This window comes from Rhamphochromis longiceps, linkage group LG18, assembly GCF_057381845.1.
Source record: "Rhamphochromis longiceps isolate RC_006_pf linkage group LG18, R_longiceps_female_GT1.1, whole genome shotgun sequence".
Taxonomy (NCBI): domain Eukaryota; kingdom Metazoa; phylum Chordata; class Actinopteri; order Cichliformes; family Cichlidae; genus Rhamphochromis; species Rhamphochromis longiceps.
Window position 1 is genome coordinate 34,975,237 of NC_140574.1, and position 25,094 is coordinate 35,000,330.

At 40.1% G+C, this 25,094-nt stretch overlaps 1 protein-coding gene across 3 annotated transcripts in view; it reads left to right on the forward strand.

Moving 5' to 3' along the window:
- Positions 1-21,394, forward strand: part of gad3 (glutamate decarboxylase 3) — a 38,010-nt gene extending 16,616 nt beyond the window's left edge. For 2 of the 3 annotated variants that reach the window (XM_085388359.1, XM_085388360.1), the window contains 11 exons: positions 2,576-2,688; positions 3,029-3,144; positions 4,226-4,305; positions 4,660-4,714; positions 4,791-4,907; positions 5,656-5,720; positions 7,735-7,813; positions 13,559-13,708; positions 13,997-14,104; positions 18,893-18,982; positions 19,315-21,394. In XM_085388359.1, coding sequence (XP_085244485.1) covers positions 2,576-2,688; positions 3,029-3,144; positions 4,226-4,305; positions 4,660-4,714; positions 4,791-4,907; positions 5,656-5,720; positions 7,735-7,813; positions 13,559-13,708; positions 13,997-14,104; positions 18,893-18,982; positions 19,315-19,488 — 1,147 coding nt within the window. In that variant the 3' untranslated portion in view covers positions 19,489-21,394. The remainder of the gene's footprint in view (positions 1-2,575; positions 2,689-3,028; positions 3,145-4,225; positions 4,306-4,659; positions 4,715-4,790; positions 4,908-5,655; positions 5,721-7,734; positions 7,814-13,558; positions 13,709-13,996; positions 14,105-18,892; positions 18,983-19,314) is intronic. The other variant, XR_014908402.1, reaches the window with a different exon arrangement.
- The last annotated feature ends 3,700 nt before the right edge of the window (positions 21,395-25,094 follow it).

Consider the following 25,094-nt stretch of genomic DNA (forward strand, 5'->3'; position numbering starts at 1 on the left):
AACAACCGGATAGGAGCCAGAGCCTCCAGCTTTCAGGCCCCTCCTCTGTGATTTGAATTTTTAATTCATTAAATAAATATGGACAATCATTTCAACCAGGAAAAAGAACTGTTTAAAGAAATAATTGAAATTACCATTACACCGATGCCGATGAGTGTGTGTAAACCAGGGGTAGGCAACCTTTCTGATGACGAGTGCCATTTAGAATTTCTTCAGAAGTCAGTGTGCCATATGATTGCATTAGCAATCAATTTTAGAACGCTCTATATTAACAGTTACAAACTATATAGAAAAACTTTATAGAATTATATTTGTGCACAGATGTTGGCAGCTATCAGCGAATAGTTATCAGCTATTTTGAAACAAAAAAAGACTTTTTATCCATAACAGCAAATGAACTGTACAACAGAAAATGCAAATGCTATTTACGGTCTCCTCACAACAATAATTAAGAAAAATAAACTGGGCCAATATGGCATGGTTGTTAATACAGAGACACACATGTTAATGTGATCTCTGGTCTCCCACTCAGAGACACAGGTCTCCGAGTGTCCAGCATTCAGACAGCGACCTGAGGACTCATGTGAGAGAAAATCTGCTCACACAGACATGTAGAGCCAAACACTGTCAATAAGGCCTCTGCAATGTTCTGAAGACAGTTAACTTTGTCAGGTAGTGATGTCCAGCAGGTGAAAATGCAGCTCCATGAACACGCACAGCTATGGATTCCAGCTGCATGCTTCAATGTTATATGTATGATTTCTATACATTTTACGTCAGATAAAAACTTTGGTTGTAAGCTTCAGATAATTATTTAATAAAAGCGAGACATTTTAAATGAGAATAAGAAAGTGTTTCTTTGTGCCCCCCTTTTCCTGTTAATGCCCTACCTGGCCCCCTGGCAAAACTTTGCTAGACCCGCCCCTGCACAGTTACCAGCTGTCAGCTGCTTAGAAAAGGATCCTGGTGTTATTTGTCTCTCAGAAACAGTTCATAACTTCCCTTCAACTCATTCATGTCACCTAAAAGGTAAACCTGTTTCTCCATCACCTGTTCAGCTCTGATGATTCAGTAAGGACATCTCCTGGTTTCATCTTCATGTTTCCCTCTCACCACATATCCAAACCGACATCATGACCAGCAGCTTTACAGCTGTGGCTCCAGCAGACATCAGCTGATACTAGAAAGTAATATTAAATAAATTCTAACAACAGCTGATCAAGCTTAAACGTGCTGCTGTTGTTTAGCGCGACATCCGCTGGTTTCCTCTTTCTGGAGCAAAGTGGGCGATAAATAAACAAGAGAGAAAAGCCGATCAGCTGATCATTGATCAGTTTCATGATTAAAGTAGCAACAGGAGAGAGAGGGAGAGAGAATGAGAGAAGAAGAGGCAGCTGTGCAGCGTAAACACAGAGTAACTCCAGCTTTGTGTCTTTTTCCATTCTAGCTGAAGTTCGGGACAAACTGTTCTTTTTCAGCTCAACACCAAACGCGTAATATTTTCGCTCAATACGAGACGATTCCATCTTTTTACGGGACGGTTGGCAACTCTACTAACTAACCTTATGAATAAAATAAATTTCACTATCAGTAACATCATAGCACCCACCCAGCTGTATAGAAACTCCATCATGCTAGCTAGCACGCAGCACGAGTTATTGTAACTGACTGTAAAAAGTCAGCACAACGAAAACAAACTCCACCTAAACTTGGTTTATATCTGACCCAGATAGACTGCAGGTCATAACTTCTTACCTGAAGTTCAGTTCACCTGACACTCGGACCTGCAGCTGCCTCGGGGCTCTCCTCCTGCCTCCCCTTTCTCTCATCCACCTGCTGGCCTCCACCACTTGCTAATGTTACTGAATCTGAGGAAGCACCGCCATAGCCACCACCAAACAACTGAGTTATTTTTACACACTGACCAGCATCTGGCCAATCCACCACCTTTCATTGTTTATACCATTACAAAGAAAAAAAAAAGTCACCGGGCCACCGAGCAAATGCCCGGTATGCCCGATGGCCAGTCCAGCTATGGTCGTGCCATCAGTTAACCCTTCGCGTGCCAGCTGTGGCATGCGTGCCTAGGGTTGCCGACCCCTGGTGTAAACTTACATATTAATGTATGTATAGTCCAAAAAAATGGATGAACACTTTGAAAATGCATACTCTTGCCACAGAAGGCATATGAGGCATTGTTGTGCACCATGAGGAACCCAGGACCCACTGCACCAGCGTAGGCTCTGACAATCCAAGGATTTCTTTCTGATACCTAATGGCAGTCAGGGTGCTGTTGTATTCATGTATCCACCTTGAGGAATCACCAGTAAAACACTTCTTTCTTCAATTATTATTTATTAAGACATAGACATAGAATGATTAAATATTATCATGTGCATGAATCTCTTTTGTTCAGAAAACCACAGGCTGTAAACCAGTTAGCGGAGTTCATAGAGTTTTATATGAGAATGTGCAACTATCTAAAACTGGCTGGGAGATGCTGCTTGTTTTACAGGCTTTATTTGTAATAGAATTACATTTCTATGTAATTCTAGAATGTACATTTCTTTACCAGGTTCACATATGAAGTTTCGCCTGTTTTCCTCCTCATTGAGGAGGCTCTGCTGAAAAAAATGCGAAGCATTGTGGGGTGGGCTGATGATGAGGGTGACGGACTCTTCTGTCCAGGTAAAAAAAAGATATGACAAAAATCTGCTTCAAGTAGTTAAAAGTAAACACCTTTAGATATGGATAACTGACTAATTAAAGAAAAAACCTGAACCTTTGACCTCTATGAATGATAAAGCTATTTTTTTTTATATATTATGGTCATTTTATGCACTAAGGAGAATTTTTACTGCCATGGATTTTGTCAAAATGCATGCACACCATGATTTACACTCTTTACAAATCAGTACAAAATTGATTTGACTTTGAGTTTAGATTGAGTAAATTGAGTTTAGAGTATCAGTAGTTAAAGAAAGGTATACAATGGACTAACTTTCTACTTGCATTCTATTTTCTATAGGAGGCACGATATCCAATCTGTACAGCATCCTCTTGGCCAGGTATCACTTCTACCCAGAGGTGAAGACCAGAGGGATGGGAGCTCTGCCTCGGCTGGCCATGTTCACGTCAGAACATGTAATCATAACTCGCACACTCTCTCAATCTATGGGCGTAAGCCCTGCAGCTCCACATGAAAGTGGCATTATTTTGACTTCTTGCATTGTTTCTGGTCTAACATGTCTGATGTTCATTTTTGCGTTTAATAAGACCTCCAAAAGAAGTTACAGTACTTCAGTCCAATTACAATCCAAGTTTCAAGCCACCCCACCCCCCATTTCTTTGTATTTTGCTAGGAAAGTTGTAAATAGGTTCAGTGAAGCATGTGCAAACATAAAGGGAAATATATATGTAAAATGATATAAGAAAAACCAGAGTTTCTACAATTCTAAAAACTAAAAAAGAATATCACTATTTTTTACGAGTACCTTTATTCTTCAGCACAGCCTGAACAGGAAGGCATTCTTCAGATGTCTTTAAGTAGTCTTCAGAAATCCATTCAAAGGTCTACTTTTAATATTCTCCGTCTTTTGTTCTGTTCTCTGTCAAGATGATCCCAAACTGCTTCAAAAATAAGATCAGGGTTATTGGGAAGCCTGCTCATCACTGATAGTCTTCCCATTGTGTGTTTCCAGAGTATTCTGTTACCATTTGAGATTATTGTTATGTTAAACATGCAGACTGGCTGTCAAGAAGGTGGCTTCTTGGTTCATCTGCTGAACTAGGTGCCCTGTTTAGGCTTGAATGGTACATATGCCAGCATCAAGTGGTGTGATGCACTAGCTAAAACTTTGAAAAACTCTCAGAAAGCTGAGCTGCTCAAGATGAGCTCTTTTAAGAATTTCAGGAAAGTTTGGTTCTTTGGAAGCAAAGTGAAAATACATAACTAGGCCAATGAAAAAGAAGGGTGGCACTGGCTCAAAACCTTTGCACTGTGCTGTTTATGGTTGGCTGTTTTTGTCAGTGCAATATCCTAAAATGGCTTGTGTGCAGCACGAGTGAAACACAATTACAGAATAATAAATATAAACGAGCACCTGCAAATGCCTTAATGGAATCACTATGAGCACTTCTTTCAGTTGAATCAAGGGGTTAAGTCTTTTTCTTGATATTGAAGTGAGACAAATACAGATGAAAGGCTGTCTCTCCTTCTATTCAGAGTCATTATTCAATAAAGAAATCTGCAGCTGTGCTGGGCATAGGCACTGAGAATGTGGTTGTGGTGAAATGTGATGAAAGGTGAGTAAGGTGCATGCTAACCACACCTGACATTAACCCGGCCTAATCAAACATGTTTGCTCACCTGTCCCAGTTTGTCTGTATTCATTTATATGTTTTGCTAAAATTGTTCCAATAGGAGAAGATATTTGATATTATGTTTCATAGATATTAAAAAACAAAAGACAATAAAAATATTTTTATAGTGATGTGTGTCATACATTATATTACATAATTTCCTCTGATTCTGATCCACTATATTACAATATATTGCATATATTTGGCATAAATTGATTTGATTTTCATGTGTTATAGATTAATGAAAGGGAATAGCACATTTCTATTTACTGAACATGTATACACTTTTTGTTTAAGAGGGAAAATTATTCCTGCAGCACTTGAGACTTCCATTGCCACAGCTAAAGAAAAGGTATGAATGAAAGGTTTTTTAAAAAATACATCAGTAAAAACAATCCTTGTCAGTACAAATCCCTGCCTCTCTCTAGGGTTTGGTTCCTTTCTATGTGAACGCCACAGCAGGAACTACTGTGTATGGAGCCTTTGATCCCCTTAATGCCATTGCAGACATCTGCGACACACACACACTCTGGATGCACGTTGATGTAAGTGCTCTCTACACCTCTCCCTGCTTTCACACAGAGGACATTATTTACAGTGTAACCTTTGACCTACACCAAAATGTTTTCCTAAAATCAAATGGATTACAGTGCGCATACTTGCTTTTTGTTTTCAGTATCATGTTTGGACTATGTAAATAATTTATGCACCTACTTCAGGAGTAATACAATATACACTCAAACCAGTCTCTCTTTGTGCATAATTGTATATTATTACATTTGAGTTGAGTCTTTCATGCACCAGTTTTATTTTCCGTTTTGTGTGTTTGAGAAAAGAGAATCTGAAATCTAAAATCAGGAAGTACAGATTGCCGAGTGTTGTGTGCACACCACTAGCATCATGCAAATAAATTTGATGTTGTGCAAGTTTTGAAATTACTGCTACTTATAACATTTAAAGTACTTTTTGAGACAGTTTAATTAAATTTTATTTACATAGCCCCAATTCACAACAACATTTATCTGATAAAGCATCCAAATGCGACTTAGAGTCACATTTGACTCATATTCATCTTGCCATAACCAATTTTGTAAGGAAGACTGAATCAATATGTTGATCATTTACTAACAAGGACCTAATATTTGGTAGTCCACAGTCCTGTAATTTACTCTTCCTGCTCCCAAATCTAAATAGTCAATTTTTAAGGGGTGTGTAATAAATTCTAGAAACACATTTGTAGAAACATAGATGGTCTATCTAAAGTGCCTGTATTCTTTGATTCTGTCCCTCCAGGCAGCTTGGGGTGGAGGCCTGCTGATGTCAGACAGACACAGAATGAAATTGGAGGGCATTGAACGGTAACTATCCAAATATTCCCAGTCAGTTCACACAGCATATTTCCACTGGAACAGCACTATTAAGAGCCAACAAGCAATTTGAGAGCCAGCTCAACAATAAAGCAAAGCAAGGTTTCAAATGACACTGAACATAATGATTAGTTGAACTGAAAAGAAAATAACATACCCACCATCCAGCTTGACCACAGGAAGCATTTATGTTATATTGCATCGTGTTAGTACAGAACGTTTGAAGTGCATCATTTTTTTTATTATCTAACACACAATGAAACCCCTCCTTTATTAAATGTCCTGCCAGATGGAAAAGCCATCTGTGTTTATCACTGAGCCTCTCTTTGAGGCCCTCCCAAAATTTAATTGAAGGTAAACTCAGTGTGTGTGCATTGCACAAACTGAGAAAAGAAATTTACTGGTAAAGGTAATGTTGTGTATCTAATGTCAAACTTCAAAATAAAAAAAAAGATATTAGCAGATTCAACAAGCTTGTGACAATTTACATCCTATTGCAAGATCTTCTTCATATGTTTTTCACATGTATCCACAAGCAAACACATCTTTTCCAATGCCTCCCGGGGCCAGGGGTGAAAGGGAGAACATCTGGTTTAATTGGCTGTACCACCAAATCTGTTATTTAAATATAGACATGTGTGGTATCCATAGAAACGTCAGAATCTCTGTGCAGGAAGTGTACTTCGATACCAGTTTACAAAAAATCTTTATTTTCTCTCTCTATTGTAAGGTCGACCCACTATTCTGCCTTTTTTGTTTGCTTATTACACACCAGTCTACCGTTGTGTATAGTATTTTTGGCCACTTGTTTTCTTTTCCCCCAAAAAATGACCTCTGACAAGAAAGCCTAATTTTTGCTATTGAATACCAGATTGCTTCACCGCAGCAGCATTGATCTTTGCACAGGTAATGTCCATATGTTGATTCATTGTTTTCTTCAGTTTTTGATCTACAGTAGCATATTTTCAAGGGAGCTATATGCTATAAAAAGACCAGGCCAAGAAAAATTCCTATATATTTTTCTGTTTTATCCAGTGGCATCTGCTCTGATGCGCACACCTATGGTTAAGTCTCACAAGTACCAAGATGGTTTTGGCACCAAGATGGTTTACACACAGTTTGTAATTGAAGAGAACTAGTCAATTATTTTTGGGCAGTTGCAGCTGTGGGGAAAAGATCTCAGAAGAAAAAACAACAACAAACAAACAAAAACAACATCAAATTACAGTAACAACAACCTTGAGTAGAGGCCTATTCCAAGAGACATTCACAACACAAACACAAACTCTAAGTTGATTAACTCATAGATCGGCAACTCTGAGATTTCTGTTCCAGAAGACCTGATCAGAACTCAGTCAACTCATTGAATTAGTTCACTGAGTTTGTCCATGCAGAGCACATGTGCGAATACACAAAGAAAGCCATCATCAGTGGAGCTCACATACCATGGGTATGGGACAAATAAGCCATTCTAAATGGATCCAGAACAGATCTGGATTGGATGATGGAATGAAATGACAGAGTTGAATTAGAGTCAGCTTAGCCTCATCCAGAATCGGTTTTAGATCTGTCCTGTTGTGCAAGTGGACCCAGACACAGACCCAGTTTGCTGATCCATTATGGAGTCTGATACGTTCGGGTAGTTCTGGTCCTGAGTTACTGGTACCTGGGTAGATTCACTGAAACTGCTTTACGTTACCTCATTTACTGGTTAAGTTAACCATTTTTCTGGAACAGAAAACCAGTTGTTAGTTTAACCTGCTTGGAATACAGCTCAGGTTGGTTGGGCCACTAAGTCCTGATCAAGAATGCACACCTCCACCTGCTGCATAGTACATGGGAACAGACATGACGGAGAGGAAAAATAAAAATATGAATATGATATGAACCATACACATTGCAGTATAATACTAAAAATTACTACCCTTGTGAGTTTTATATCTACCACAACTATGTGCCGCATATTTTTGTTTTCTTTTGTGTTTGTTTTTTGTTTCATTTTCAGAGCATGTTCAGTGACATGGAATCCACACAAGATGATGGGTGTCCCTCTGCAGTGCTCTGCCATACTGGTCAAGAAAAGAGTAAGAGATTTGCTTTAATCTGGAGTCAAGACTGCTATTGTCAGTCTGTATTTTCCTCTGTTTACCACTTTAATGAAGCAGATGTGTGGGCTTCAGTTTTTCTGAGACAGTTTGATTAATTGCTATAAAATGTTGTTAGAACATTAAGAAATAGGTATGTTTGTGGTGTTTTATACAATTTTTAGTTTTTTGTTAACTACTGTAGTAAGTAGCATATTGTAAATAATTTTTGAAACTATTTGAAAACTGTTTCAAAATAAATTATGCATCAGATTAAGTACACACACATGATTTATGTGCATGGTTATGTAAAATTAGGTGTCCACTTTCCGTTTTTGAGCTTTTGACGATTTTTCCCTAACCTTAAAATTTGAGGAGGTTCAAAACTTTGAGTTTTTGCTGCAACACTATACTTGTCTTGTTAATTGTCTTATAACAAGTGTACATGACATGGGCTATAATATATTGGATTGTGACTCAAGAACAAAGAACCGCTCTGCTGTTAATATCTTTGAGCCTACAGGGGCCTATTAGATTTCTAACCCTGCCCACCTAGAATGCCGAGTATATTCCTAAACTTTGAATAACATGGCGAATTCCCTGGTCCTCCAGGCAGGTCAAAAATCTGGCCACTTGTAGACTGAAAAATTGTTTCAGTAGATGTAGGTACATTTGATAACAGGTGCAGCTCAGGTTCACAGTAAAACAGAGCTACACTAGAGCATAAACTCAGCTTCAGGACCAATATCTCTTCCTTTGTGTATAAGGAGGAACAGAAATACACTGCCAGAGTCCCACAAAATGACTTCCAGCAGGCTTTTTATGCATGTTTCTAAACAAACTGTCAGACTTCACGAGGGTGTGGGCCCAAAAACTTGGGCAGTACACTAAGGAAAACAATGGTTGAGGATGTTTGGGCAAGACCAAAATCATTGTGACTGTGTGCAATCAACTTGCAATCTCTTCATCCATGCTCAATCATACAGGAAATTACTAAAAAGTTGATTCTGTTCATCTGGAAGTTGCATTTTCAGTGGGAGAAATTTTTTTTTTTTTATCCAAGAGAGCACTTAATGCACAGCTAACTGCAGTTTTTCCTAACCTTATAAATAGTACATTTGTACAGAGAGTGCAGAATTATTAGGCAAATGAGTATTTTGTCCACATCATCCTCTTCATGCATGTTGTCTTGCTCCAAGCTGTATAGGCTCGAAAGCCTACTACCAATTAAGCATATTAGGTGATGTGCATCTCTGTAATGAGAAGGGGTGTGGTCTAATGACATCAACACCCTATATCAGGTGTGCATAATTATTAGGCAACGTCCTTTCTTTTGGCAAAATGGGTCAACAGAAGGACTTGACAGGCTCAGAAAAGTCAAAAATAGTGAGATATCTTGCAGAGGGATGCAGCAGTCTCAAAATTGCAAAGCTTCTGAAGCGTGATCATCGAACAATCAAGCGTTTCATTCAAAATAGTCAACAGGGTCGCAAGAAGCGTGTGGAAAAACCAAGGCGCAAAATAACTGCCCATGAACTGAGAAAAGTCAAGCGTGCAGCTGCCAAGATGCCACTTGCAACCAGTTTGGCCATATTTCAGAGCTGCAACATCACTGGAGTGCCCAAAAGCACAAGGTGTGCAATACTCAGAGACATGGCCAAGGTAAGAAAGGCTGAAAGACGACCACCACTGAACAAGACACACAAGCTGAAACGTCAAGACTGGGCCAAGAAATATCTCAAGACTGGTTTTTCTAAGGTTTTATGGACTGATGAAATGAGAGTGAGTCTTGATGGGCCAGATGGATGGGCCCGTGGCTGGATTGGTAAAGGGCAGAGAGCTCCAGTCCGACTCAGACGCCAGCAAGGTGGAGGTGGAGTACTGGTTTGGGCTGGTATCATCAAAGATGAGCTTGTGGGGCCTTTTCGGGTTGAGGATGGAGTCAAGCTCAACTCCCAGTCCTACTGCCAGTTTCTGGAAGACACCTTCTTCAAGCAGTGGTACAGGAAGAAGTCTGCATCCTTCAAGAAAAACATGATGTTCATGCAGGACAATGCTCCATCACACGCGTCCAAGTACTCCACAGCGTGGCTGGCAAGAAAGGGTATAAAAGAAGAAAAACTAATGACATGGCCTCCTTGTTCACCTGATCTGAACCCCATTGAGAACCTGTGGTCCATCATCAAATGTGAGATTTACAAGGAGGGAAAACAGTACACCTCTCTGAACAGTGTCTGGGAGGCTGTGGTTGCTGCTGCACGCAATGTTGATGGTGAACAGATCAAAACACTGACAGGATCCATGGATGGCAGGCTTTTGAGTGTCCTTGCAAAGAAAGGTGGCTATATTGGTCGCTGATTTGTTTTTGTTTTGTTTTTGAATGTCAGAAATGTATATTTGTGAATGTGGAGATGTTATATTGGTTTCACTGGTAAAAATAAATAATTGAAATGGGTATATATTTGTTTTTTGTTAAGTTGCCTAATAATTCTGCACAGTAATAGTCACCTGCACACACAGATATCCCCCTAAAATAGCTAAAACTAAAAACAAACTAAAAACTACTTCCAAAAACATTCAGCTTTGATATTAATGAGTTTTTTGGGTTCATTGAGAACATGGTTGTTGTTCAATAATAAAATTATTCCTCAAAAATACAACTTGCCTAATAATTCTGCACTCCCTGTATTCCTTACTGTTGGGGTGAAGGGAGCACCATGCATCGCAAAGGCCAAAGTCACTCATATACTCCTTTGATTATATTTGCGGACTGCCAATTACGCTGAGTTCCTGTTGTGTTGAGCCTATCCATTTCTTCATTTAGTCCAAGGCTGAGGTCGCCTCCAAGAACCAGTGTGGCATCTAAGTGTTCAGAGAGTGCTCTGAAAAAACCGTGAAAGAATGAGGGATCATCAACATTTGGACCATATACACTTGCAATACATAGCTTTTTATCACGTATAGATAGTTTAATGATTAAGAATCTGCCCTCTGGATCTATAACTGTATCGAGTACTGTGAAATTAATATTTTTATGTATTAAAATTGCTACTCCCCTTTGTCTAGAATTATAACAAGCTGAGAACATGTTAGGAAACTCAAGTGTTTTAAGTTCTTTTAAACCTCTAAGAGGTCTGTGGGTCTCTTGTAAAAGGACAACATCTGCCTGTAGTTTTTTAAATATTTTTAACCTCTTTTCTCTGGAGCCAGCTCCATTTAGTTTCCATGTAACATACCTTAGCGCGCCCATAGATGTCTGTGTATAACTAGGGGTGTGTCGCTTAGACAGGTGGAGAGAATACATCACTTGTTCGTAAATAAAGAGAAGAAGAGAGAGAAAGAATGTGTGGCGAGATGCTCCCTGAGTCTGACTATGTGTGTGCATATTTACTAATATGAGTAGGCTTGGCTTAAGTGTGTGTATCCTATACGACTGTGTGCGCTGTCTGACTGATGTAAATGTGCTGCTGTTGAGCGCATGATTGTGCATGATCGTGCTGTGCGTATGTGTCAAAATAAAGGATGTTGTTTGTGGATGTGTGTGGAAGTGTGGAAGCAGGTGATCGAAGCAGTGAAAGAAATTAAGAAAGAAACCAAGGACAAGGGTGAGCAGCATAAAAACAAGAGGGGGAAAAAACGAGAAGAAAAAAATTCTGCTATGATATCACACTTAAGATGCAATTTGATATTGGTAAGTTAAACAGATGTTAATGCAAGTTTGTGTGAGTGGATAGGAGAAGAGTGTAGCGGATTCTTATCTGGTGTGAAGTTAATACACAGGATCTCTTTGGGGAACTGGTCGTTTACGCTGAAGTCCGTTCTTTTTAATTCCCTGCCGCGACTTTTCACCTGTTCCTTTTGTTTGAAGTGGCTGAATTTGGCCACAATAGGACGTGGTCTCCCGGCCGCTGACCGCATGGGGCCGATGCAATGCACTCCATCAAATACAATATTCTTTACGGTGTCCTCTGGCAGCTTCAGGTGGGTTTTGATTAAGCTTTTTACTGTAGTCTCCGAGTCTTCTCCAGCAGCTTCTGGAATACCAGAAAATACCAGATTATCACGCATGCTACGAGCTTGTAGATCAATAACTGTTTCTTTTATTTTTTTATTTTCTCTATTTGGCTGAGTAACATTGTCTGTGAGACATTTCACCGACTCCCTTAGCGTTGCATTTTCAGCAGCGAGCGTTTCCACCTGCTGCTGGCTGAACTCCAGGGATTCTCGCAAGGATTTAAATTCTCGGTGAAGAATCTCCACCAAGGACAGCCTCGCATCGAAACTGGACAATCGTTGGTCGATTGACTCCAGTATGTCGGCAATATCTTTGCCGGTTGGGGATGTTGTGCCGGGGGAATCTGCCGGGTGACATCTTTTCGACGACGGCATCTCAGATTTGGCCAGGGAAGATGCACTCTGCGCCTTCTTCATTACGAGATCCTGGAAGCACTGATCAATGTAATCTTGGAGAGCCTCTAAACTCCAGGGTGTTGGAGATGATTTAGACAAATGTTGTTAGTTATAAGACAATTGATAAGTGTATTTGGTAAAACTGAAACTTAAAGGAATTTGTTCAATTCTAAACTACCATTCGCTTTAATTTTCCGCCAAAATCTCCGGCGTCTGACGTCAGTTACAACATGAGTCGCTTACCTTGCCCGTCACTTCCGTCACTTACCTGCCCACATTGGCTCTTGGCTGTTGTTTAGCGCGACCTCCGCTGGTTTCCTCTTTCTGGCGCAAAGTGGGCAATAACCAAGCAAGAGAGAAAAGCAGATCAGCTGATCACTGATCAGTTTCATGATTGAAGTAGCAACAGGTAGCTAATAATGGTCAGCTCCCCAAATTACAGTTTATTTAATAATTAAACTGTGTTTACAAACATACACATACCCTAAACTCTAAATAGAAAATGCAAACAAAAGCTATCACAAACTGTACTTTTTTTATTTACACAAATACAATAACCTTAAATATTTAACAGTAATAACAATATATCACACCTCAAATTGGTAGTCAAGATTCTAAATCACTGAGCAAAGGCCAGGAAATGTACCAATATATTTTGATTTCATGGCCATCTAAAGAAATGAATAAGTAAATTCAAGCAAGCAATAACACCTCTGAAAAACAGGTATCCAGTGATAATTAGTGTTACTAGCCTCCTGGACAAATGACTAGTTTCCAAGACAAAGCTGCCACTAGTGCTAAAAATGGTAAATGGCCTGTATTTGTGTAGCGCTTTACTAGTCCCTAAGGACTCCAAAGCACTTTACACATCCAGTCATCCACACACTGGTGATGGCAGCTACATTGTAGCCACAGCCACCCTGGGGCGCACTGACAGAGGAGAGGCTGCAGGACACTGGCGCCACCGGGCCCTCTGACCACCACCAGTAAGCAACAGGTGAAGTGTCTTGCCCAAGGACACAACGACCGACACTGTCCAAGCCGGGGCTCAAACCGGCAATCTTCCGATTACAAGGCAAACTTCCAACTCTTGAGCCACGATCGCCCTGTAAACCAGACAAAGGCCTAGTGCAGGCTAATGCCAGTTGCCTATTCAAACAAAAAATGTGATGAATGCAGTCTAACTGTATGCAAATGCAATTTATAGGAAACATAGCTCAGAGCTGAGACCTTAGCAAGCTTCTGGTAGGCAGGCAGGTAGTCAGGATGTAGTGGCCCATCTGTGTAGTTTCCGCTTTAGTTTGTATGAATGATTTCTGCCTCTTTCATCTTCAGGGTCTCTTACAGGAGTGTAATAAGTTGGGGGCCCAGTACCTTTTTCAGACGGACAAACCATACGATGTGAGCTATGACACTGGAGATAAAAGCATCCAGTGTGGCCGACACGTTGATGTGTTTAAACTCTGGCTGATGTGGAAGGCAAAGGTATATTTTAAAGTACAACTAAAACCGCAATGTTGGTGTGGGTGTGTGTGCGATAGTGTCAGTAACATAACCTCTCTAACATAACCTTTAAGCATATCAAACATTTAGTAAACAAGAGTAAAATTATTGAAATACAATAGAATATCGTGAATTATTTTTTGTAGTAATTTGTTTTTTGCAAATGGTTTCAATTCCCTCCCTAAACAAAACCAGGTTATGAGATGTCTTTATGCCCTTTTAACAATAACTATTTGTCTCTCTCACTATGTCCACTATTTAATATGTGAGGGCTCAGACGGCTTTGGATCTCAAGTCAACAAATGTCTGGAGAATGCTGAGTATCTCTATGATCAGCTGCAGAAAAGGACAGAATTTGAACTAGTCTTCAAAAACAAAGTGAGTGTGCTCTTCACAGATATTTTTCCAGAAATATTGATTCTTTGATAGTACTATATGCCAAACCAATTTTCTGTTCAGTTTGCACTGCAACATGACCTTATGTTGGAGACTGGGTGTACGTGGTACATGGCCATTTAAAATGATGAATGTTTCTTTTATGTAAGTTGAGTTCAGATATTATATTAGAGGTGACAAAGAAGGTTGGACTAAACCTCCACTTTATAACAGTATCTACTGTTACTTTAGCAAAATACTTTTCCTGTCCAGAACACATCATACCAAAAATGCTGGAATGATCGCGAATTCAACATCAAATTTAAAATAATCCTAATGTTGTGTTTGCACAGTATCATGGTTGCCAAACCACTCCATGTCTACAGGTGAAAGATTAATTTCACATCACTCAGAGATCAGAGATCCCACACAACAGGTACCAGATGGTCCTGGAAAAGTTTGTGGCGGGGCTCTCCAAGGGGACAGCATGGTGGGTTTGATGCCACCAGCCAGCAAGCTTGGAGGCAGCCATTACACTGATGGAGGACAACCTCGCTGGGCGGCCAGAGAAGGCGGAGGGTCACGGCCAGCCGGTCCCTGCTCTGAGGACGATGCCACACCTCCTTGTGTTGTGGTTCTTGTGTCGCGGTTCCTCACCCCACGGATAAAAGGAGGGACGCGAGAAAACTCAGAGATCCGCGTACAATTATGCTTCTATACCACCTACTTTTTGAGTTACACGACGTTTTGTAACACCAAAAAACTGCGTTTTTCACCTCTCACCGCGATCTAATTCTGACTGCTCATGACTCTGTTTTCTAGGCCCCCATTCCCATTCCAGGTGGCGCAATTGGTAATGACACGGGTCTGCAGCCCAAAGGTCATGGGTTCAATTCCACCTTGTTCAACATTTTTTTTCACTATAAATTAATACACTATCACAGTCCTGTAATTACAAGTACACAGCCTGATGAAGCAGACAGAAGCAGCACCTCTGATTGGTGGACTGAAATTGAGCACAAATCTCAGCCTCTTCTGCTGTTTTTATCAGAATTTTCAGCTTTTTCACCTTTTTTCAGTTACGTGAGAACCAGTTTGGCTCAATGAGTAGCTGAAAAATTTCAGCCTCTTCTGCTCTTTCAGAAGAATTTTAGCTTTTTCACCTCTTTTAAGCACAATTTTAGCTCTTTAACTTGTTTCTAGCATACAGTTCTGCTTCTTCACCTCTTTTCACAACAATTCAGCTTCTTGGGCCCCCTGCATATTTTTTCTCTCGTCATATCTTTTGTTGGGACAAGAACTGCTTTGGCTCAGTGAGATGAGCAGCTGCTGTGAGATCTGTTGGTGCAGGTTTGAATCCTACTTGTGGCTGTTAGCACACTTCTGCTCTGCTTGAATGCACTCTGCTTTACACTTCAACTGTTTAAACTCTTTTGCATGCAAATTTCAGCTTTATCACCTTTTTTTGCAGAATTTTCAGTTTTTCACTACTTTTCAGCACAATCCATCTTCTTCAGCCTTTTTAACACAAATTTTAGCTTCTTTTCAGCAGAATCGTTTGTTTCGTGGTGTCGCAAAATAAACTGTTTACGGCAATATTTTTTCATCGTTTTGATGGTCACTGTAGTGGCTATATTCATTTCTTAAAGTTCTCTCTTTCTCTTATATTTTATATAACCACACTACGGACGGACAAGCGCCTGTTTTTATGTGTTGTGGTTAGCAACAACGACGGTAACAGCATCGCGTGTCCGCTTGTTTATGTTCCACATAAACCTTTCACAATAAAGCTCAAGATCCTGTTGAGACTTTTCAAAATAAACAGAATCACGTGAAAGAGCAGATTATTTACGGATGAGAAGTAAAAAAGAGCCGCCAGGTGCTAAAAAATAAACCTTAGACTCAAACGTTAGAACAGGCTGTTCCCCGCAGCACGCCGTGTAATAAATACTCACAAAGAAAACGGCGGCTGTTACAACTTATGTCTAAAAATGTATCGTTTCATGCATCGGTTAATCCAGCTACATGACACACAGCTGGAAACACTTCCCGCAAGACGAGCTTCCCGAGATTCACAGAATCTACAGAAAATGTTACATTTATGTGATTTATATCGTTATCGGACGATAGAATTCTTATATCGGGATATGAGATTTTGGTCATATCACACAGCCCTACGTGAGAACCAGTTTGGCTCAATGAGTAGCTGAAAACTTTCAGCCTCTTCTGCTCTTTCAGAAGAATTTCAGCTTTTTCACCTCTTTTCAGCACAATTTTCAGGTTTCTTATCTTTTTTTTTCTGAACGTTCAGCATTTTTTTTACCTCTTTTCAGCACCATTTAGCTTCTTCTTTACAGTGAACATTTTTTCTCTCATCATATCTTTGTTTGAGACCAGAGCTGGTTTGGCTCAATGGGAAGAGCAACCGCTGTAAGATCTAGTGGCACAGGTTCGAATCGAACATGTGACATTTGCTGCACATCTTCCGTACTTGCATGTACTCTGCTTTATTGACACTGCATAGTGTACCCTTTCACATACAGCCATCTTCAGCGAGCACTTCAGCTTCTAAATCTCATTTCAGCACATAATTCTGTTTTATCAGTTGTTTTGCTGAATAGGACCACATTATCAGTGTGATCACCAGTTTTGCTTGCCAGGCTGAGCCATGTTTTAGCTCAGTGAGATGAGCAGCCGTTCTCGGAGCAGGAGGCCCGGGTTCGATTCCCGCTTATGACAAAAAAAATTTCAGTTAACAGTTCAACCGTTTACACTCTTCTCCACTCAAATTTCAGCTTTATCACTTCTTTTTAGCAGAATTTTCACTTTTTCACTACTTTTCAGCACAAATTCTAGCTTCTTCAGCTGTTTTTAGCACAAACTTCAGCTTCTTTACCTCTTTTCAGCAGAAATTCTGCTGATTCACGTCTTTTCAGCAGAATTTTTTACCTTGTTGGTCTGTTTTCAGCGGAATTTTCAGTTTCTTCATCTATTTTCAGCAGAATGTTCAGCTTTTTCACCTGTTTTCAGCACAAAACAGCCTCTTCTGCTCTTTTCAGCAGAATTTTCAGTTTCTTTACCTCTTTTCTGCACAATTTTGTTTCTTCATCTATTTTCATCAGAAAGTTCAAAAATTTCACCTCTTTTCAGTGGAATTTTCAGCTTTTTCACCTGTTATCAGCACAAATCTCAACCTCTTCTGCCCTTTTCAATAGAATTTTTAGCATCTTCACCTCTTTTTCAGGACAATTTTCAGTTTCATCTCTTTTTAGTCACCTGAGAACCAATTTGGCTCAGTGAGATGAGCAGCCGCCTTAAGACCATATAGCGCAGGTTGAAATCCTACCTCTGGCTCTGGCTGCACATCTTCCCTGCTTTCTTGACACTCTTCAGTGTAGTCTTTCAAATAAAGGAGTTTTCAGCAGAGTTCAGCTTCTACACAGTGTTTTGAGCAGATAGTTCTCCTTCGGCTTTTTTCAGATTCCACTACACGGCATTCACACTGCATTTTCGCAGGAAATGCAGCTTTTTCTAGTTTTTGTTTGTTTGTTTGTTTGTTTTTTACAGCGCATCATGTTCTGCGTCCTGATTGGCTATAGATTGTCAATCAATCTTGTGCCGTGTATCTTGTACAGTACAGAATGCGTTCAGCTTGTCAAATTTACATAAATCTTCGATCGCTAGCAGTGTGACTGAAGTGCTGTAAATTTGTAGGTTTTCTCCACAACAAACACAACAATGTCGATGAAACGTTTTGCACCGTCAAAGGCAGCCGCGGGTGCCTTTGGCTTCACTCTATAATACTGGACTTATTTTTCTACGAAGGTTTGGACTGTGAGAGTGTTTAAACATGAAAACAAAAGTGTGAAAACGTTCATGCTTGTCTGAGAAAAGTTTATAAAGTTTGTAGTGAGGACTTTTACAGCCTTAAAACATCTATAATAATTGTAAAAAAAAAGAAAAAAAAAGAAAAAACATAAAATAAAGTTGATTTCACCTATCGCGGGTTATTTTTAGAACGTAACTCCCGCGATAAACGGGGGACCACTGTATTGCTTAATGTTCAAGATGTGTTAAAAAGAAAAAACAAACAAAAAAGACTCATAACAGCAAGTGTGAGTGTGTGCATTGGGATTCTAGCAATTATAACAAAATACAGACATTTAAACCTGTCAACAAACTGCTGCTCAGTGTGCCGTAAACATGTAACTGCAAACATTACCACCGGATGGGTGGATGGATAATTGACCAACCAGAAACAGCTCTTTAATATTGCTTTTGCTAATTACCTTATGAAAACTAGTGCAGTGTGCTTTAATTTTGTACGGTAAATAAAGAAATGTATCAAACTAAAATTAAAAAGAATTTAAAGAAAATTGTGCAAGAAATATTTCAGCAGTGACAAATTGTTGGCTGGTTAGCTGAACGGTGATAACAACAAAACATAAAAATTAAGCACACCTAGCACGCAGCAGCACAGATTGTTTAGAGACAAATGTGTGACATGGACAGAATTCCACAGTGCTCTGTAATGCGGCAGTAATAAGCAAAGTGACAACCCATCTGAACCTGAACCAGGTCTAACTTACATGTAACCAGGAACTGTTGTAGGACATACATGTTTTGGTTTGTTTGTTTTACCTTTAACTAGTTTAACTAGTATCTAACTAGTTAGATATTATTTGTTTTTGTTTTTTTTCTTCTCTTTTTCTCTTTACTTTATTTAGCTCTTTGGTTTCTCATCTTTTGAAATGAACAAACATGGTCTGTCCCCTTTCCTCCTTCAAACAGCCAGAGCACAGTAATGTGTGTTTCTGGTACATCCCTCCCAGTCTGAGAAGCTTGCCACCTGGACCTGACAGAGATAGAAGACTCCATCAGGTCAGTGCACATCATTACAGTGGTTAAGTTCTGGTTAAGCTTTGTGTTATTGTTGTAGTAGATATTTCTTGGTTTATTTCTTTGATTATTTTCTTATTTTTATCCTTAGGTTTCTGATTTAGCTTTGGTACCTTTTAAAAGTAAGGCTATTATTATTAGTGACTGTTATGATTAGGCGGTTGTCGTCTTTGTGTTAGATATTTGTGTCATGTTACTTCCTGTGTTATTTTGATAACGATTTGTCTTTTTAGTCTGCATCTGGGACCTCTTCTGTCTCAGTTTCTTCATGTGTTCATACTACCAATGATGATCTTTAATATATTTCTCTGCAGGTTGCTCCTCGGATCAAAGGCAGGATGATGGAAAAGGGCTCTGTTCTGATTGGCTATCAACCGTTGGGAACCAAAGTCAATTTCTTCAGGTGTGTGTTTTCCAATCCTGCCACTCAACAAGAGGACATCGACTTTCTGCTGGATGAGATTTGCCAGCTGGGTGCTGACCTTTAAAATGTTTAAGTTAACAGGTTTTTGATATTTATACAAGCATAAAGTAATTTTAGTTTTCCATTAGCCTACATAATATGCATTGAAGTAAAGCCTGATGATAGTGTAGAAGCTTAAGGAAACTTTCTTGATTTATATTCCAGCTTTCCACAGATTTAATAATTCAGTATTGACTGTTATTGTCATTTTCTACTATGGATTTTTTTGTCTAATCAACAGGCCCTTTAACTTTCAGAAACCATCTGAAATAACCAAATGATCAAATGATCTTCATTGTTCTCAACATTTTTTATGTATTGTTATGATGTGTAAGAAACAATAGTGGAAGATGTGTTCTGTCGAGAGAGGCAGTCCCCTGGCTTACCTCTCATTACATCTGAGACAGCGTAAAAGGACAACATTCAGGACTTGACATTTATATTAAAAATTATACGGAGTGCATAAGAATAGTCTATCTACATGTGGTTTTGTTATCTTAAATAAATCATCTTTATTCTTAATCAAAGACATGAATTAAAATATAAGTCTGATAAATCCGGGGTGGCTGTAACTCAGGTGGCAGAGCAGGTCAGCCACTAACCAGAAGGTTGGTGGTTCGATCCCAGGTTCCAGTTTGCATGCCAAATATCCTTGGGCAAGATACTAACCCCTTGTTGTTTTCTGATGCATCCATCGGAGTGTGAATGCATATGAATGTTAGATAGAGCACTTAAGAGCTTAGAAGAAGTGCTTGTGTGATTGGGTGAATGAATTAGTTGTATGAAGCGTGTAGAAAAGCGTTATATAAGAACCAGTCCATTTACCATTAATGAGTTGAGTAATGAAAACGTTTCTAATTTGTGGATTTTGTATGCATAGATGTGATCCGGTTTCAACAGACAGATTAGTCTCTGTGTGTGTCTGTGTTGCCAGCCCATCATTATACATAATTCTGAAAAAGAGAAAGGGTATTAAGTGTTGTAACTGTGTGTGTGTGTGGACAAGAAGGATGGGAGGAGTGAGTAAGTGAGAAGCACTGAGCAGCAAAAGAACGTCTGGCTATGAACGGCATGTCTTATTAAAAGAAATTGCATTATTTTGTGATTGACAAACAGCGTTTGAAGAGAAAATGTTTTCCTATATATGTGAATTAAAAGCAGTTATGTTTAAATGAATGTTCATGTGAGAATGAGCTAACGATAAATTAAGTAAGATTGCATAATTAATGTAACATGAAGCATATTCATATGTGACTGAGTGTTCATATGTAGTGCAGCTTTCTATGTTAAGAATAACACAGAAAATAAGAAAATGTAATAAATTGATTTTAAAGTTAAAGATTTCAAACTTTAACTGTGTTAAATCAAGTATGTGTTAACGTTAGAGAGAGGATGATAAGGTGTGGCTGGACGTTGGGTGATTAAATGTTAACAATGGTGATTGGATGTCACCGTGGGTGAGACCAGATGTCATCTCATAAGATGCAACATACAGTAAGAAAGGGAGGAGAAAGGATGACCGGGTATAAAAGTGTTGTGCAGAAGAGATAAGTTGTTCTTCCCTTTGTCTTCTGTGGGATGAGCAGTACAGAAGATTGGATCTCAGAAATTCACAGTTGGATAACCCAACAGAGATATGAGAGGGATGTACCACTGCCCCAACTTTTAAATTGGTTTTGTATTGCTCCGGTTTTTCTATGCTTACTTTTGTGTTGTTAGATTATAAAATCAAGAGGATTTCCACTAAGCATGGAGCACTAGATAAGCACATCCTCAGGCTTGGTGTTCTCTCTCCAACCTTTCTCCTCACAAAGATCAGAACAAAGCGAGCATTAGATCAGAGTAGGTTAATTGAATAAACATAAGTGATTTGATTCTCTTTTTATCATTATTTGATTCTGCTTTCCTTTGCTCCTGCTAAATTCATTTAATAAAACATGCAATTAAAAAGTCTCAATTGTGGACATTCCCTTTTTCGCCCTTTGTGAAAAAGGAAAGGTAGAAATCTGAGTATTAATCTACATTAGTACAAATAGCTCTTACACATTACCCCAGCCTTTAAAAGTAACAGACCCTTGGAGCTTAGTTTAGCAAGCCGCTAAGCTAAGCCCAGTTATAGTTCAAGAGCACTGACCTACTAGTTGGGGACCTGCTGTTAACGAGTGTGGCTGGTAGGACCAGGCCTGCAAGTCTAATGAAAGTTCCTGTGTTGTTGTTTTTTTTATATAAATATATATATATATATATATATAGTTATATATACCAGGGAAGGCAGGGTGGACACCTGGGGGCTTTGAGGCAGTTAGTACTGGGTGAATCCCTTCACCCATCAACTCCATCTAAGCCCTGTATTGGCTATTGGTAAGACCCACATGATCAAAGATTCAGATTAGTTAGACAGAGAGCTGATCCACACTTCCTGTGCAGGGGTGCTGGGGTCCCCCAGATCAATACTTCACTGGTTTAAATAGCATGACTACTGATGCATGAAATACATGTCCTAGGTAACACACCTCCTGCTGGAAGAAGGCACACTTGGCCTGCTTTACCTTGAGACCCTCTTTATGCAGCCTCCCCAGCACTACCTCCAACCTTTCCATGTGCTGCTTATCATGGATGTTTTAAAATAACCGGCACACACACCTCGTGAGCAAAGTGAAGTGAATTTAATAAACACATTGCAACGTGGAGAGAAACACTGTAGCCAAACTCCAGGGTGCTCTCTGATGATGGCCGCCTCCCTCACATCTTCTATACACACACAGACACTTTCAAACAAAGAAAATTCCACAACACATCACGTGAGTCTATACCTTCAGCTCAGCTCATCCTGGAAACCTTCTCTTCAGAGACAGAGAACTATGACCTTGTTTTCTGCTTAGCTGTCACCTAGAAATTTACATCCCTGATAAGCAGAAGGAGTCCCACTACCTGCTTAACATCTCCCATGAACTTACAATGGCCCGACTGTTTATGTGTATGTGAGTGATAGAGTATAAGACCAATTTGTGGTGCTATTCTACATACAACTGGTGACAATATGAGTCTACAATTACTAAAGTGATATGGTTAAAATATGTGATCAATATATCAGAAAAGAAATCTTCCACCACATGCTCAACTGTAGAAGAGAAGACCACAATGTCATCCAGATATAGGAGCAGTGACTGACACAGACAGGTCTGCTGCATCAGGAGCATCACTAAGGCCAAAAGGCATGCGTGTCCATTCAAAGAGACAAAAAACAGTTTTTGGATGATCTACCTCAGCAACTGGAACCTGGTTGTAACCACTAGCCAAATCCAATGTGGAAGACCAACATGCGCCTGTAAGAATATCTAAAGACTCCTCAATACGGGGACCAGGAAAGGCATCTTTCCTGGTCTTACAATAGGGCTTTGGAGCGTGGTGTCGCGCCCCCTCCCGCCATGACAGTAGGCCAAACAAAGCACACGGAAGCGTCAGCTATGGTTCGTACATGCTGTGTTGTCGGTTGCAACGTTAGATCACACGATAGGGAAGGCAAGAAGCTGGAAAATGGGCTCTCTTTTCATTGTTTCCCCTCCTGGAGGCAACGGGAGGGATCTCATGTATCCGATATTACTAAACGTCAGGCTTGGATCGCAGCGGTCCTACGAGCAGATATCGAGTTCTCTGCCATCCCCATTTTTTTGTTGGTTTGCTCGCAGCATTTTCTTTCCGGTGAGTTCTAAATAAATTCATATCTCGCTTAATAGGGTTTTAGTGTTATTTTGAATGCACTGAGGTCATAGATCATTAGATAAAACATCCTAATGTGCGATGCTGCAGAACCACGTCATGTTGACAGAGTAGCTTATTATTTGGCATTATTGCAGGCAAACCAGCATATGAAATATGAAACAGAAAAGAAAAGTATGTTTATCTTTTTTTATTCAAGATCTATTCACATGTACTTAGCAAGTGCATACACATGAAATGCAAACTATTTACATGGCAACGCACAGCTGGCAACCTCTGGCTGTATCTTGGTCATATGGTCAACATACAACGTGGAGGCTTAAAAACGGCCAAATCTTGTACCCAACAGTTTGTGAATTAGATGTGCGCCTCCAGGAATTTATAATTTCGAAAATGATTCGCCGTGTATGCGCTGACTCCACAGACAAGGTACATGAAGATATCGGGATAGGACAACTACCGCCGTCTGGGTTTCCACTCCACTGCCTTTTTTCACACGGGTCCACATTACCGATGCACGCTATTTTTTCCAAGTACCGTCTCTTGGCGTCTGGGCGCAATCAGTCGCGATACAGCCCTTTTGATTTTAAGATGGACCGATCCGATATTACGTATCAGTATCGGTCTGATACTGACGTAAATTTCTGGATCGGATATCGGAGAAAAATAAAAAAATGTAATCCGATCCATTAAATATCAAAAAAGCACCTCACAAAACTTGCAACATGGCGTACCTCGGCTCATAACCGTAGCACGTTGCAGCAGTACGTGTCACGTGATAGAGCGGCTGTGTGTATTTGTAGCCTCGCTAGCCTTTGCTAGTGCAATCATATGGCACACTGACTTCTGAGGAAATTTTAAATGGCACTCGCCATCAGAAAGGTTGCCTACCCCTGCCATAGAGCTTGTTCTCAAGAAGGTGTAGGGGATGTACCACCTCACTTCCGGTGACTACTTGGCGGGTGCCTGTTGCTCGGTCAGGCCTGTTCCGGGGCAAAGGGGCCCTCGGGCCTCCGGGCCAGCAGCTCGGTTCACTCTGGCACAGCTGGCTGCCGGCAGAGCCGGCGGGCGCCCCCTCTGGCTTCTGCTGCGTGGCTACTGGGTGACCCCTCATCTGGGGCTCTCCTCAGCTCTTCCCATGAGGGTGGCACGATGCCCCTCCGGTGGTCCTCCTTGGGCTCTCGCACTCTGGGGCCTCTGGATGTCTGGGGCCTGGATCTCCTCCATGCCTGCTTCATGCCCTGGGAGACGGGGCTATGCCTCTCTACACCCTCTAGCAGACCATTACATGGGGAAACCTTTTGAATACAAGCGCGCTGATCCACACAGGTGCACACAGGTGTTCACTGTTCATAGACATAAACTACACCTTTATTGGCTGCTATTTCCAAGCACATTGTGCGCTGTCGGTCCTCCTTGCTGCACAACAACATTGAATGTTTAGTATTTACTGCTGTTTACACTTAGCTAGATTAACGTGATGGTGTCGTGTTTAGTATGTTGCTTTGTTTGTTTTGCTGGTTTTCTCTTTTTCTCTCAACAGCTGATCCAGGAGATTTTTTCCCTCTCTTTTTAAGTTTCCTTTCTCACTGTCCCTCTTCACTCCTGTTTTTCTTTACCTTCATCTGTCTTTCTATGTTTCCTATCCCTCAGTCATGTCTGTCCCATCTGTAACAACTGAAAATAAAATAAACAATAACAACAAAGGTTGATCAAATGGACCAATATGGCAAGACCGTGATGATCCATTTGGCAAAGTAAATCCATTGGGTATCCTTGTTGGTCTTCAGACAATTCTGATGGCTAAAGAACCAAATGGGACAGAAGAAGAAAAGAAAAAAAAAAAGGGTGTAGGAGTTGCCTGACATGGGACAAATTTTCATGGATAGACTTTGAGAAAATCAGGATGTC